Here is a 14567-nt window from a genome sequence, read left to right on the forward strand (position 1 = left end):
GACCACTGCCCAAGCAACTCCTCGGCAAGTGATTTCAGTGATTGATCCAGAGACCTGCACTGCAGCCCTTGCTCAGCAAAGAAAAATGGAGAAAACTCCAGAAGATGAAACTGAAACAGATTCCTATCAGAATGCCCTGGAACTGACCCACCCAAAAAGTCCCTAAATAACTTGCTCTTCTTGAAGATAAAAATACAGAAAAATGAACAAAACATACATTATCAATAGTATATACCTGAACTTAAAAACCTTTTGAAGCCAGTTCTTCTCCTGAAGTTATGAGCACGTGAGGTTCAGGGCCTGCATGGATAGTTGTCCCACAGACTTCTGCACGCTCCAGGGGCCAGGAGAAATCCCCTCTGGATGCCAAGTCTCTTTGCAAACAATTGTTCAGGCTTGGTTATTACAAGGGGATTGTTTGGTCTTTTGGAAGGCAATGGGGTCAGTTATACAAAGGCTGAAAGAACTTCAAGATTGGAGGTCTGAGTAGTAGACTTAAGAGGGTTAGATGGCTTGAGAGCAGATATATTTTATGTTGCTTTGTGTTTTAAATAGCACTTGATCAAGATGAACAAGTTTTCAATTGATTGCCTTGTGAGGACACGGTGCGGGAGGCTACTATGGACTTTAACTCTTTGGACTAAATTGACAAAAGGGATCGAAACGGGCCGTAGAGGAACAGTCTCTTCTCCCTGCTAGTGAAACCCCTTGCACTGGGCCACATTCTCAGAGGGTGAGAACTGCGAGGTGTGCTGTGATCCCACAAAAGGAAAAGCAGAAACTTGCAGCAGAAGGAGCGACAGTCTAGCAAGCAGACGATCCCCTAATCCTGCAATACACAGACAAAGTCACCTTGTGATAACTAGCCTGCATAGGGTCAAGTATATGCTTCTGTCTTTCCGTGATAGGGGCGTAGTGCCCTTCCATCTCCTCAAGCAGATAGTCAGACTTGATGTTCCTCACTAAAATCCTCCCTAAAGCCGAACTATGCTGACATACAGAATTTATAATGCATGCATGATTTTGATTGTATTTTTGTAAGTATCATTTTCTGCAAATCAAAATTGTATGTTTACAAAGTATGTAGGTAGTGAAGTATAGAAATGGAAGATGTTACAAGCTTATAGATATATACAGGAGGTTTTTTCACATAAATATGTGACTACATGCAAAGAATTGAGATTCTTATGGAATATCAAGAGAGTGTGATGACCTTGTGTCCTGGTTTCGGCTGGGATAGAGTTAATTGTCTTCCTAGTAGCTGGTGCAGTGCTATGTTTTGAGTTCAGTATGCGAAGACTATTGATAACACACTGATGTTTTCAGTTGTTGTTATGTAGTATTTAGTCTAAAGTCAAGGATTTTTCAGCTTCTCATTCCCAGCCAGTGAGAAAGCTGGAGGGACACAAGAAGCTGGCACAGGACACAGCCAGGGCAGCTGACCCAAAGTGGCCGAAGGGATATTCCATACCATGTGACATCATGCCCAGTATATAAACTGGGGGGAGTGGGGGTGGGGGGATCACCACTTGGGGACTAACTGGGTGTCGGTCAGCAGGTGGTGAGCAGTTGCACTGTGCATCATTTATACATTCCAATCCTTTTATTATTGCTGTTGTCATTTTATTAGTGTTATCATTATCATTATTAGTTTCTTCTTTTTATATTCTATTAAACCGTTCTTATCTCAACCCACGAGTTTTACTTCTTTTTCCTGATTTTCTCCCACATCCCACTGGGTGGGGGGGGAGTGAGTGAGCGGCTGCGTGGTGCTTAGATGCTGGCTGGGGTTAAACCACAACACCTTGCCAAAAGTTAAAAAAAAAAAAATATAAATCATTAACCCTGAAAAATAAACTCATATGAACCAAGCAATCATTTCTACACTACGAAGTTCTTTTGATAACTATGATTAATGGATGTTACACAGGTATAAGGAGGAGATGCTACCAAATGATGCTGTGTTACTGTATGCCCTCGCTCTAGTTAGGTGGTCTGCTGCTTTCCCTGAAGCCACCGAAATAGGAGGGGTGGCTTATTGGTAAAAAAAGTTGTGCCCATGTCTAATTATTTTTTTATGGCAAAGTGACCTTTTAAGGTTGATGCCTTTTAAAAATTAAGGGATGATAGTTCTTGTAAATGTTTCCAGAAACTGTTAAGTAAATACGCTCAGTAACTAGATCACATGCTGCTCATAGGAGTCATTTCACCCCTAAATTCTCAGATCACTTTCCTAGTAGATATTACAGAATAAGGGAGTTTAGTTTGTTTGGTTTAATTTCTCTGTTTTTTTTTAATTTGGCCTCTATCCTTGAAAATAGCATTATAATCCTAGTAAATTTTATAAGTGTAAAGGTGGTTAATGAATTTGCCCAGGTTTTAGGCTTTTACTTCAAAAGGGTTCATTTTTTTTTTGTTGGTTAGTTGGATTATTTTTTTTTTAACTCTGAGTTCCAGCTAAGAGGAACAAGGGTCTAATGACATAAACTGTGTTCAAATGTTGTGGAATCATATTAGATTATTTCCAGTAATGTCCCAAATATCTAGCCCCCTGCACAAAAGCAGAATCTGCTGTTACTTTACTGCAGCTCCATCCTGTTTATTCTCAAATTGCTCTCCAGAAGGGATGCCTGTATATTATTCTCTAGGAGGGTAGGCATGCCTATACTTAAGGTTATCCATCATTTCTCACTCTGAGACCCAGTTGTTCAATCATCTGTTGCCTTCTAAAAGCTAACTCATTTGGCCTGAAATTTCACAAAGATGATGGCCTCAGCCTGACATTTTTGCCCAGAACTATTAAACTACTTGAGAAAGAAGGCAAAGGAACATAAGCTGTCTTTTAAAAAATCTGGCAGGCTTTCCTTTGAAGCAAAGCCTTGAAATTTGGTCAAGGATAGCTCTAATACAATTTTTCTGCATTTTTTTTTTTCTGAAAAGTGAAACATACTAACCATCACGGCCTGCAATTGCTTAGCAGAGATTCACTAGTGCTTAGTGGCTGCTTCAGAAGATGTCATCCTAAGATGGCAATCGTGTGTGGAGGGAGCAAGGCAAAAAGTAGGATCACAACCCAGACTGGAAAAGAAGAGTTTGGCTTTTTCAGGTGTCTGCCTGGAAGAATCCCCTGGGAGATTGATTGTCCTGGAGAGAAGAGGAGACCAGAAGATCAGTTGCTTTTCAGGGATGACCCCCTTCACACTAGAGATTCGTCCATCCCAATGAGCTGGAACTCAAGCAAAGGCAGCAAGAAGCTGGCATAGATGGACAAGGAGCTCCTGACAAAACTCAAATGTAAGAAGGAAGCACATAGGAGGTGGAAGCAGGGACAAGTGACCCGGCAGTAGTATGGAGATGCTGTCCAAGCATGCATGGATGGGGTTAGGAAAGCCAAAGCCCGCCTGAAGTTGAATCTGGAGAGGGATATGAAAGGCTAGAAGAGGAGCTTCTCTGGGTACATCAACAGCAAAAGGAAGGTGAGAGAAAACGTGAGCCTGCTGTTGAATGGGGAAAGAGACTTCGTGATAAAGGAGGTACTGAATGCTTTCCTTGTCTCAGTCTTTACTGGTAAGACTTGCCTTCGGGAATCTTCAAGAGATCAGTGGGAAGGTCTAGAGAAAGGAGGATTTACCCTAGGTAGAGGAGGATCAAGCTGGGGAACATTTAAACAAACTGGAGGTACATGGGACTTGACAGAATGTAACCACGAGTGCTGGGGGAGCTGGCCAACATCGCTGTGAGGCCACTTTTGATAATCCGTGAAAGGTCATGGTGTCTGGGAGAGGATCCTGGCGGCTAGAAGAACGCAAATGTCAATCCTGTTTTCAAGAAGGGCAAGAAGGAGGATTGAGGAACTACAGATCTGCCAGCCTCACCTCACTCCCTAAGAACGTGATGGAACAAATTACCCTGGAAACCATTTCCAAGCACATGAAGGACAGGAAGGTGACTGGGAGTAGTCAGCTTGGATTTATGAAGACAAAGATATGCTTGACCAACCTGATAGCCTTCTACAGAGAGATTGACTGGTTCAGTGGATGAGGGGAGAGCAGTGGATGATGTTTATCTTGACTTCAGTAAGGCTTTGGATAGTGTCTCCTGTACCATCCTCGTAGACAAACGGATGAAGTGTGGGCTGTGTTAGAGTGAACAGTGAAGTGGATTGAAAACTGGCTGAACCGTAAGGCCCAGAGGGTTCACATCAACAGCACAAAGTCCAGCTGGAGGCCAGTCATTGGTGGTGCCTGGTAGGGATCAATACTGGGGGCCACAGTGTTTAACATCTTCTTTAATGACCTGGATGATGGAGTGTCACACTTTCAGTGACAGCTGGAAGCAGTATCCCACCACTCTCAGTACTCCCTCCAGATGTCCATTTGCTCTCATGCAAGTTGTGTTCCAGATGTGTGATCGTGAGCATATAATCCCATCCCTCCCTTCTCAAATCTTCCTTGGATGCTTGTGAAGTCAAGCTCCAAAATTCAAGATATTGAGTTCTTAAAGGTTAATAATTAGGAAAGTGGGTTTTTGTACAATCTCAGTTCTGCCCCTTGCATGTATGCATAACAGTGCACTCTTTTGTTATGTGAGCATTATTCCTGCACAATTTCTTCATTCAGCATGAAGGATGGGCAGGTCTCATGTAGTAAGTAGCTGTTCAGTATTTTCTGTCCTCATAATTATTCTGTATGCAGAGCTATACATTTATTTAATGTCTATTACTATTCAAACTTTTCTTAGAGACAGTTTTTTTAAAAACGGGAACTTTTTTGCACTCTTCTTTTTCACATTGTGCATAATCTTTTTTATGGGAGAAGTCACATTAGAATCCAGGTCTCTGGGGCAGCTTTTAACCATTTTAAGATCGAGGCAAAGCTTAACCTCCATTGTTTGCTTCCACTACCTGCAACAACAGTCAGAATCCCAAAGACAGCAATCTTCATTACACAGGTCCATCCATTTTCAGGACAAACACAGCCTTTTCCCTAAATAACACTGTGTGGATAAAATTGCGTATCATCATACAGATAAAGACCATACTCACAAGGGTAGTAGTGTAGTACCATAGTACCATACTCGCAAGGAAAGAGAAATCACAGCTGCCCACCAGTCTTAATTATAGTATCTCCTAAGCCTTTGAGTTCTGCAGGGTATTTTCTCTGCAATAGATACCTGGATGATGGCATCCCAGTAGGCAGCAATTTGTTTTTTATAGACCAACAGAGGTTCTTGGGCCTGCAATTGTCTTCCTTTGTGTAGCTCTCTGCACACTTCTTTTGTATGTTTTACTTCCCACTTTCTTTAGGTTCCTTCCATTAGCTCTAGCAAGTGAATTACACGTTCAATAGGTTGTGCTGCCAACTGAAATATCTGTGTTTAAAGAAAAGAAAACGCACCCCTTCTCCCGCAGTGTTTTCTGCACAAGTCAGTTTATGGACAGCAAAGTTGCTTTTCAGAATGAACCCCATGCTTTTCTTTGAAGTTTCTCCACCAGCCACCCCATAATCGCAGCACAACTCCACTTCCAGAAGACAGGAACATGCGACCTTCCCATTCAGACGATACGGGCCGCGTCTCCTGGCCATCCCATTTGGCTGGTGTGCATTTCTGGGACTAGCTTACAGGGAAATGCTACTTGGCAGAGTTTCTTCTTCTGCTGGGGTAAGGATTTATCTTCTATTCCTTTATTCTTCTATTATCTTCTATTCTTTTTCTTATGTAAAAATAGATGTTGTCTTTCTGGATTTATTGCAGTTCAGCTGAAGTGTCCTTCTGAGTGTAACAGGGTTTTTCTTGTTTCTTGGAAACTTTTACCCTTTCTTATGCATTAAGCCAGACCCTTTACCTTCACAATGAAAAACAAAACACAAAGAAACAATACAGGATTTAACTGTTTATAGTTTAGCTTTACTTTATTTCAACTGCTTGACTTTTGCCCTTTACAGAGTAATGAGCTACTAGGAACTTAGATAATGAAAGAACCAATGTATGAAAATGAATTCCGAAGTGTACCGTGCCTTAGCCTGGGCACTTCCCCTTTTGCTCCCTCTGTTTGACTGTGTTTTGTTTCTGCTCCTGGGATCCTGCCTATTTCTACTACATCTACATGGCTCTTTTTATACTTCAGTCTTTCTCTGTTCTTTCTCTTTAAAGCTCTGCTCTAAGGACTCTCTGTTTTTGCTCTTGTCACTTTGCTATGTTTGTACCTTGTTTCTTTATTGCTTTTATTTCCTTATGACGAAACAACATGGCCCATGTTTCTTCTCTTCATCTTGCAGGATCCTTGATTATTTCCTTTTTTTTCCCTCCTTTTTTTTTCTATTTTTTATACTGTTGTTTCTATCCACAGTGTTTCCTAGATGCCTTTTTTCCTCTCCTCTCTTTCCTGAAGAGTCCTCATTACTTCTTTCACAGCTGCCCACGGTTACCCTTCTTTCCTGTCATTTCCATTCCCTTTCCTCTAGGATATGCAAAAGCAATGTAGTGTTACCATTTCCATACATGGAAAAAAAAATATCTTTATTTTGAACTATAAGCAAGCTTACTGCCTGCCTGCCTGCACATTTCTCTATATCTGGACTTCTCCCTCCCTCTTCCCCTGTTATCCTCACTCATCTTCTGCCCTGCTTTGGCCCTCCGATGTGTCCCAGTAACCGCCTCCTGGCATAGGATGCCCTCGTGTGATGGGTAGTTTGCTGAAGGTGGCAGAGGAAAATCATAAAAGATGCTGAGGATCCACCTCACCCGGCCAGCGAGGTGCTGCTATACCTGCCACGGCCAAGGCACACTGAGCACAGCTCTCAGCTGCTTCACGCCAGGCACGGGCACAAAGTTGGGAAATTGCTGGTTGACTTCTTAAGAGCGGTTCACAGCAGCAGAACTGCAGATTTAGATAACAATGCTAAGGTTCTGCAGAGGAACATGAAAATTTTCAGCCAAGCCCTGCTCCTGCCTGGTCTGGGAGGACCATAATGAAGAACTTGGAAAGGCTTTTAGACTTGGAAAGGTGCTGGATGCCCAGCCCGAACTTGCATCACGCCTAAAAGAAGTCTCGTTCGCCTATTAAAAAATCTCCAGTACCCCTGGGTAGGCTGCTGCAGAGTTTCCTCTCTTCAACATCTATTGATCCCCAATTATGTAGACTAAATCTAATATTGCTTAAAAAGTCCGTAATCCTCCCTACGGAGGAAGAGCAATCTCTTTGTGACCTCTTGTGTATCAGATCACCACTGCCCCGTCCTCTTCCCCTACTTTTCACCCCGACAAAGCAAAAGCCAACCTTTGTAGCAGGACAAATTTTCCTGTCCGTCTTTTCCTCTGGATTCTCTCCAGGCTGTACCTTCCCTAACGTGCAGTGTCCAAAATTGTATGCAGTGGCTTAATCAAGGCCTCTCCAGTCCCAAACAGAGCAGAATTTCCTCCTTTGATGGAGAACACGCCCAGAATGCAAGATGCCCTCGTTTTATGTGCAACAGCATCACAGCGCAGGCATCGGCTCTGTTTGAGCTGGGGTCAGACCGGGGGGAACTACAGGCAGGGTTGCAGACTCGGTGGAGCAACTTGTTCGTGTACCTGCTAGTGATGGAAACGGGGAGTGTTACGGAGGGAAAGGATCTTACTCTGCCCAGTTCAGTAGTGCCAGCCTGGACATGTCTGCTGGGAGCACTGGTGGGGGGTGTGGGGGGAAACGAAACATGGGGAAATTTCCCTGGGCACGGCTAGCGGGGGGGAGGGCATTTAATAAATTATAATTAGTAAGTTAAGGGGGGCATTTAATAAGTGAAAACACTACCAGAAAGCAGGGGCAGTGGACACAGTTCCGCTGTTTTACTTCCTGGAGGTAATACAGATCCTAAGGGAAGGGAAGAATTTGGCGAGGGCTCGCTTTCCGTGGCCAAAAAAAAAGACATTCAACGCCTCACGCAGGCTGAGGATCCGCGGGCGCAGCTGCCGGAGGGACACGGACGGTGCTTCTCCGGCTACCGGAGCCGGGAATCCCGCGTGAGGACAGCTCCTTAAAAACTCCTCCCGCACCGGCTGCTGCCTTTCCGAGCAAACCCTGCCGAGAACCCGGGGTGGCCGGGGGCTACAAACCGGACCCGGACCCGGACCCGGACCAGGACCCCCCCCCCCCTGCTCCGCCGCCGCCGCGGGGGGAGCCCGCCCGGCGCGGCGCGCCGAGGGGCGGGGCGGCGGCGAGGGGCGGGGCGGGGCGGGGCCAGGCGCGGTCCCGCCCGCCGGGGTGGCCCCTGCGGCGGGCACGTTGCGGCAGGGCGCCGCCGCAGCTGTCACTGTCAGGGAACCGGCGAACCGGGATCCCGGCTCTTCGGAGGGGGAATCCCCCAGCCTCGCCCCCGCAGCCAATCGGCGGGCGGCATGCAAATCGCGGCCGCGCCGGGTCGGCGGCGGGCCAGTGGGAAGGGAGAGGGGCGGCGGGGGGCGGCGCCCCGTCGGACGGCGGGGAGGGCGGCGGGGGCCAATGAGGCGGCGAGGCGGGCGGGGCGCGCCCCGGGGGCGGGGACATGCAAATTTGGTTTGAAAAGAGGGCGGGAAATCCGAGTTTCGCGGGAGGCCCTTGGCGCGTAACCCGTCTCCTTTCCCTTCATTCATTGTCAGCAGCCGCCGCTTCCTGGAGCCATTTTCCAGCCGGCCCCACACAGCGGGAGCGGCCCCGCTCCATCCGCCGCATCTGCCCGCGCCGCCGCCTCCGTCCCCCCCCCCGGCGCCCCGCATCCTGCAGCCGGGGCCCCCCCGGTACCCGCAGCCCCCAGTATTTTGCGCGGGGCCTCGGCATCGAGGAGGAAAGGAGCTGGGAAGGCCAGGGGGGGGGGGGGGGAGGGAGGGAGGGCCGGGGGGAGGAGGAGGAGGAGACGCGGCTGCGGGGACAGACCCGGAGGGAAGGATGAGAAGGGGACTCCAGCCGCCGGCCCCGGCAGCGCCGCCGCCCGCACCGTCCACGGACTCCAGAGCAGCCCCCGCCGGCTTCCCGGCCCGCTTTGCCGCCGGCACCTTCATCCAGATCCGCAGCACCGGCGCGGCGGCGCCCTGTGTTGTCTCCTCCTCCGCCGCCGCCGCCGCTTCCCAGGCTCCCGGTGCCTTTGCCCCGGCGGCGGATGGGGGCCAGCCCGCTGGCAGCTCGCTGTACTGCACCCCCCACGGACCCGCCGGCAGGACGGCGCTGCTGCAGCCCGCTCTCGGCGGAGGCGGAGGCCGCCCCCCGGTAATTTTTTTTTTTTTTTTAATTTTTTTTTTTCCCGCCCCCTGCCCCCGTCCCCGCGTGGAGGGTGAAGGGGACGGGGGGGGTGGGGGGGGGGGAGTGGAATCAAGCGCCAGGCAGCCCCTCTCCCCGCCGCCGTCCGGGCCCGGGGGCGGGCGGGGTGGTTGGTGGGGGAGGGAGGGCAGGAAAGGCGGAGGCAGCGCTTTGTTGCAATAAACTTTCCTGCCTCCTTCCCCCCCCCCCCCCCCCCCCCCCCCCCGCCCGCTGCCGGGTCTTATTTAAAAGGAAAAAAAAAAAAAAAAACCCAGAGAAGGGGGGGTGGTAAAATAAAATATAATCCCCCGCCACGTCCCGCCGCACGGGTGCAAAGAGCCAGAAGCCGGCGGCGGGGAAAGGCCCCGCTTCCCGACCCCCCCCCTCCCCCGCCTCTCCCGGGGCGGGGGGCCGGGCCGGGCCGTGCCCCGCCGGTGTCTCCGCTTCACCCCCGGAGCCGCCGGTGACGTCTGGCACACGTGCGCGGAGGCCGCGGCTGTGACTGGGAGCCGGGGCGGGCGGGGAGGGGGACGCCGCTTCCTCCTCCTCCTCCTCCTCCTCCTCCTCCTCCTCCTCCTCCTCCTCCCTCTGGCCTGGGACAGCCCGACCGCCGGCTGGCCGCCCCCCGGTCCCCGCCGCTCTCGGAAATGCCCCTGCAGCAGGTCAGTTGACTCGTGGGGCGGCGGCGCGCACCGACACCCCCCTCTCCCCCTTCCTCTTGAAAATTCCTCACCCCCTCCTTTAAAATTTTCACCCCCCCCAAAAATACCCCACCCTCCCCCCCCCCCCCGCGCTGCGTGGGGTTTTCTTTGTCCTCGCTGTTTTCGGGTGCGCGCTTGGCCCTCGTGGGTCCCGCCAAGTTGGAGAATGGGGGGGGGGACGCGGGGCATCGACGCCGGGCAGGGGGTCGTGGGCGCCGGGGGGGGCTCACCTGCCCGCCTCCGGCGGGCAGGTGAGCCCCCCCGGCGCCCACGACCCCCTGCCCGGCGGCGTGGGATCGCTAAACTCGCTTCCCCTCCCGCCTCGCTGCGCCCCTGCCCGGGCAAAAGGGGTTTTAACACCCCCCCCCCCCCCCCCCCCCCCCCGCCGCCCTCCAGTCGGTGATGGTCCAGGTATGGGATGCTGCTGTAATCCTGAAATACTTTTGCAAAAGCTTGGGAGAAGCGTTTGCGGCTTGGGAGACGGTGAGGATGGCAGGAGCTGCCGTTCAGCGCAGGTTTTTTTTGCAGGTGTTGGTTGCGGAGGTAGGGATGGGAAGTTTTTGAGACTTGTCAGACCCCGCTTAAAGCTTGTTATTTGTTTGTTTCTTAAATAAGCGTCCTCGCTGTAAAAAAAGAATTGATTTTTCGGTGGTCCTGGTCATCAGCATATCCTAAGGGGGCTCGGTGTCAAGCAGGCTGCTTCAAGCCACTTTGTAAATATTTGGCTGTCCTTTGCGAAGGTTTGATTCCTAGAAGGTGGTGGTAAGCGAATACAAAGGGGAGCATATGTTACAGGGCGATTCTGGGAGAGTAATGGTACAGGCTTTTTTGGCTCTGTGGGAGGGATGTTGGTGTCATAGGGGACTCCTAAAATTTCCCCTTAACGGGTGCTTCAAGACCTTCAAACATGAATTCGGTGCATTTTTTTTTTTTTGGTATACTGTTCAGCTCTCTAACGGGAGGAACTCCTGGCCATAAAAACCTAGGCAGGCTTCTGTCCACCTTAAAGGTTTGGAAACAGGAAGGCAATTTTGGACTCTTGCCTGCAAAAAAAGTCCCCAACGCAAGTTGTAAGCGAGTTCCTTGTATACCCTCGGCCCCCATGTTTACTTTGGGGAGAGATGTGGGAAGGGGGAAAGGAAGAGAGTGGTCAGCCCAGCGGTATCTATAGGCTCGGGCTGGCACCCTCCCAGGGCGATAAGCCATCCGTGGCACGTGTCGGGAAAGGGGCTGCGCATCCTGCTCTGCCCTGACAGCCGTGCTCTCGGGATTGCCCCTCTTGGAGCCGCGCCGGTTTGCCACAGACCCGTCTTTCGGGAAGTAAGGCTGAAGTGCCCCAGTGCTCTGCCTTGTCTTTCTGCTCCACAAACTGCTTGGTGGGGAGATGATCCAGCCCTTTTGCAGTTCTTTGGCTCCCGCTTAGTTTTCCCCAAAACTCGCAGAGGATTTCCTGGGGCTGGGAGGTGAGGGTATTTTCCTGGTTGGCTCCTAGCTGAGCATTTTTGAGAAACTGGTATGGGAGACTGGTGAGGGGAGCAAGGAAATGCCGGGTAGTCGAGGCAGTGAGCTCAGGCAAGTAGCACCAATATAACTTCAGCGCTTGATTAGCTGAGTTGCAAAGTAACGCATGGAGTCCGAGACCTCCAGCTGAAAACAAGGCCCTGCTATGCAAAAGACTGTAGGGATAAGTCTAAAATTTGGCCAGCACACCTGCACTGGTTAGGGTTATGAAAATACTCTAGCTTTGTAGATGTAACTGCATGGGCAGCCCACCCATCACTTCCAAATATAAACTATGGAATGACTGGAAAACAGTTAGTACAGAGGTATAGTTTAATTCAGGGAGGCGTTTGACTATACCAGCAAATGAAAAAGTTTGTTTTGCCACGGAGTAAGCTGCTTCTCCCCTGGGAATTCGTTAGTTACTTTATCTGTGATTGTGTTACTTTATCTAGGCGCTGGAAAAGCCTTGAAAAGTGGCCTAGGCCATAACAACAGGCAGCTCCAGCCCCAGACTGATGAGAGTGTGCACACTCCTCCATCTCCCAAGCAGGTGTCTCGATACTGTCCAAAAACCTGTTCCTTGCTCCCGCGGCCGAGGGCTGCTAACCGGGCTTTTGTACCCTGGTGAGCCCAGGCTCTGGGAGGCTGTGACCCAGGCTGCCCGCCCTTTCAACCTGAGGAGCTTTTTGGTGATTCCTGTGGAGTTAATAGAAAGTGTTACCGGGCAGATCTGAACCCCCGCCATGGCTTAAACACAAGCGGTAATGAAGAATTAACCCTTGCAAAGTAACTACCAGTTTGCGCTCCTGGGGAAAGCCTGAGCCTCCGGCGACGGGGTCGGTGCTGCTGCAAGGGGCAGGCGGTCCTGCGTCCTCCCCTGCCCTCCCTGGGGTCTGGTGCCGCTTCCCTTCTGGAATCTCAGGCTTCCCAGGATGGACAATTAACCCTGGCCAGAATAAATAAATAAACATTTTTCTGCTGGGCAGGCAGGTTGAACCAGCTAATGGAAGGTCTGGTAAGTGCCAGGGACCATCGTGGGAAGGCAGTGGCCGGGGAGAGGGCACAGGGGTAGTGTCACCACGCCGTTTTGGTGGCAGTGAGCTTGCGAATCAACTCGGCTCCTCATGAAAACATAGGAGAAATTAGTGTTTGATGAGGTACCCCAAAAGCGTTCTTGCTGGTGTTGCCTTCCAGCTTGGTGTGAGAAAGTCACTACCATTTGCAAATCCCACTACTTAAAAATGGGGCTGCTATAAAAGCAAGCTGCTCAAAATGTTTCTAATTCAAATAGTGGAGAATTTCTTACTGTCTTTGGGTTATAAAGATAAGCCTTTAAGAAGAGGGCCATTTTCTTAGCCATGAGAAAATGCTTAAATGGAGACACCACCCACATGTTAAGTCCTTTTTAAAAGGGGCTAAATCCTCTTAACAAGAATATCTTTAGAGAACTCCTGTGGCCTTTAGATGACATGAGCTGTGGAGAGGCTGGTTCAGCATACTTCAGAAGGGGCTGGGAGGATTTACATTTCCAAACTGAATACTTAGCACCTCTCTCATTTTTCTGGTGGTTTAGAAAGCACCTCTTCCTCCCTCCTTCCCAGCAAGTCACAGCTGGAAAGGGAGAAAAATGGGGTAACACACGATCTTTCTCCTAGGCCTTAGGTAAAGGAGCAGGCCAAACAGGGCATAAATACTGAACAAGCATTCGAGGTATGGGAGAAAAACCTCTAAGTTGCAGAAAGGAAGTGGGTAGTTAAGTAGGAGCTTTTCTTTATTTTGCAGGAATAAAAAGGTTTGTCTGTGAAGATGCAGGTGTTTCCATATTCAGGCCCGTTTTCTCATTTCTCTGCCTCATAGTTTGTGTTACTAGGAATGAAAGCTAGCATAAGGCTGGGGCCTTTGCTTATTCAAAAAGCATTTAAGGGAGTTCCTTTGGTTTAAATCCATCTCCTCCAGCAACAGACTGCTTCTGAGCCCAAAGAGGTACCGCATGGTCCTTTGGCACAGCTGTCTGAGGAGAGTTCAAAGAGGTATAAATCCTGGTTGCCCTAACTGTGCCAGCAAGCATCTAGTGGAAAGCAGGCATCCTAATAAAATGGTACAGGAATAGACTGTAGGTTGCTGTGCTTGCTGACGGCGGCTTCGCTATCCTCACACGAAGTCCAGCAATGCTGGTGTGGCTCCGTCTGCACCAGAACTACTGAATTATGGTAGCCTCACGACGATAAGGGCTGCTGGCGTGTTTCCATGAGCAGCTGAGACACCCAAAGGCTTTACTGTTGCTGGAAGGAGTCGGCTTGCTTCTCCCTCACCATCTCCTTTGCTCTGCCCCTGGCCAGGCAGCACTCTTCCCCCACCTCTGTGCTTGGGGAGCATCCAGCTGCCGGGGGGGGGGTGGTGGTGGTTTTCTGCTGCTTTAACGAGGTGAAATAGCTGGGTCTGACGAGCGTTGGGGCTGGCATGCGGTAGGTATTGGGCGTATGTGGTCCAAGATGGGATGAGCGAGATGAAGGAAGGAGACGGGAGCTTTCCCACGCAGTGGTGTTGAGGTGTTAAATTGGCTCGCTGAGGCCTCCGTTTTCCGAAGTTAGCCTTGCCTGTTCTCACCATGAAGGTATCTTCCTTGTGCCACCAGACTGCTTGCCGAAGGCTGGATGTGGGTCACTTTACGGCCAGTTTATTCTTCTGTGGAGGCTGCTTCAACTGATTGAGCAATTAAAGGCATTTTCTTTCCCCTCGTTTTATCCCAGGTATGTTGGTGCTGCTCTGTTAATTTTTACAGTGTGCTCATTTGTGAGTATGTGCAAGCATTTAAAAAAAAAGGAATCTTTAAACTTAGGAACAGCTGTATTTTGCAAGATGAAAGGTTCTCCCACTACTTCTCTGACTATGACTGTGGCAAACGTTTGAGGAAGGAACACAAGAAGAGGGCTTGCACAGGACAGCCCTTCTACTTGCTTTGAGAGAGCACTTGCTTGGTCAGGGCTTACAATGAATTTTATGGCTACCCGTGGTCTGTGTTTTTTGTTTAATCACTGTTTAAATCTAGTTGTAGTTCTGACCTTATGTAGCAACGAGTTCTATCTATGATTAAGTTATCTCATATGGAAGAA

The 14567-nt window shown here is 49.9% G+C and overlaps 1 protein-coding gene across 7 annotated transcripts in view; it reads left to right on the forward strand.

The window, feature by feature from the left end:
• Positions 1-8860: 8860 nt before the first annotated feature.
• The window catches only part of E2F3 (E2F transcription factor 3), a 43699-nt gene continuing 37992 nt past the window's right edge, over positions 8861-14567 (forward strand). For 2 of the 7 annotated variants that reach the window (XM_049823798.1, XM_049823800.1), the window contains exon 1: positions 8861-9220. In XM_049823798.1, coding sequence (XP_049679755.1) covers positions 8903-9220 — 318 coding nt within the window. In that variant the 5' untranslated portion in view covers positions 8861-8902. Of the gene's footprint in view, positions 9221-9787; positions 9913-14567 lie in introns of those variants that run through there. The other 5 variants (XR_007508914.1, XM_049823799.1, XM_049823797.1 and 2 more) reach the window with 5 other exon arrangements.

This window comes from Accipiter gentilis, chromosome 20 (assembly GCF_929443795.1).
Source record: "Accipiter gentilis chromosome 20, bAccGen1.1, whole genome shotgun sequence".
NCBI lineage: Eukaryota > Metazoa > Chordata > Aves > Accipitriformes > Accipitridae > Astur > Astur gentilis.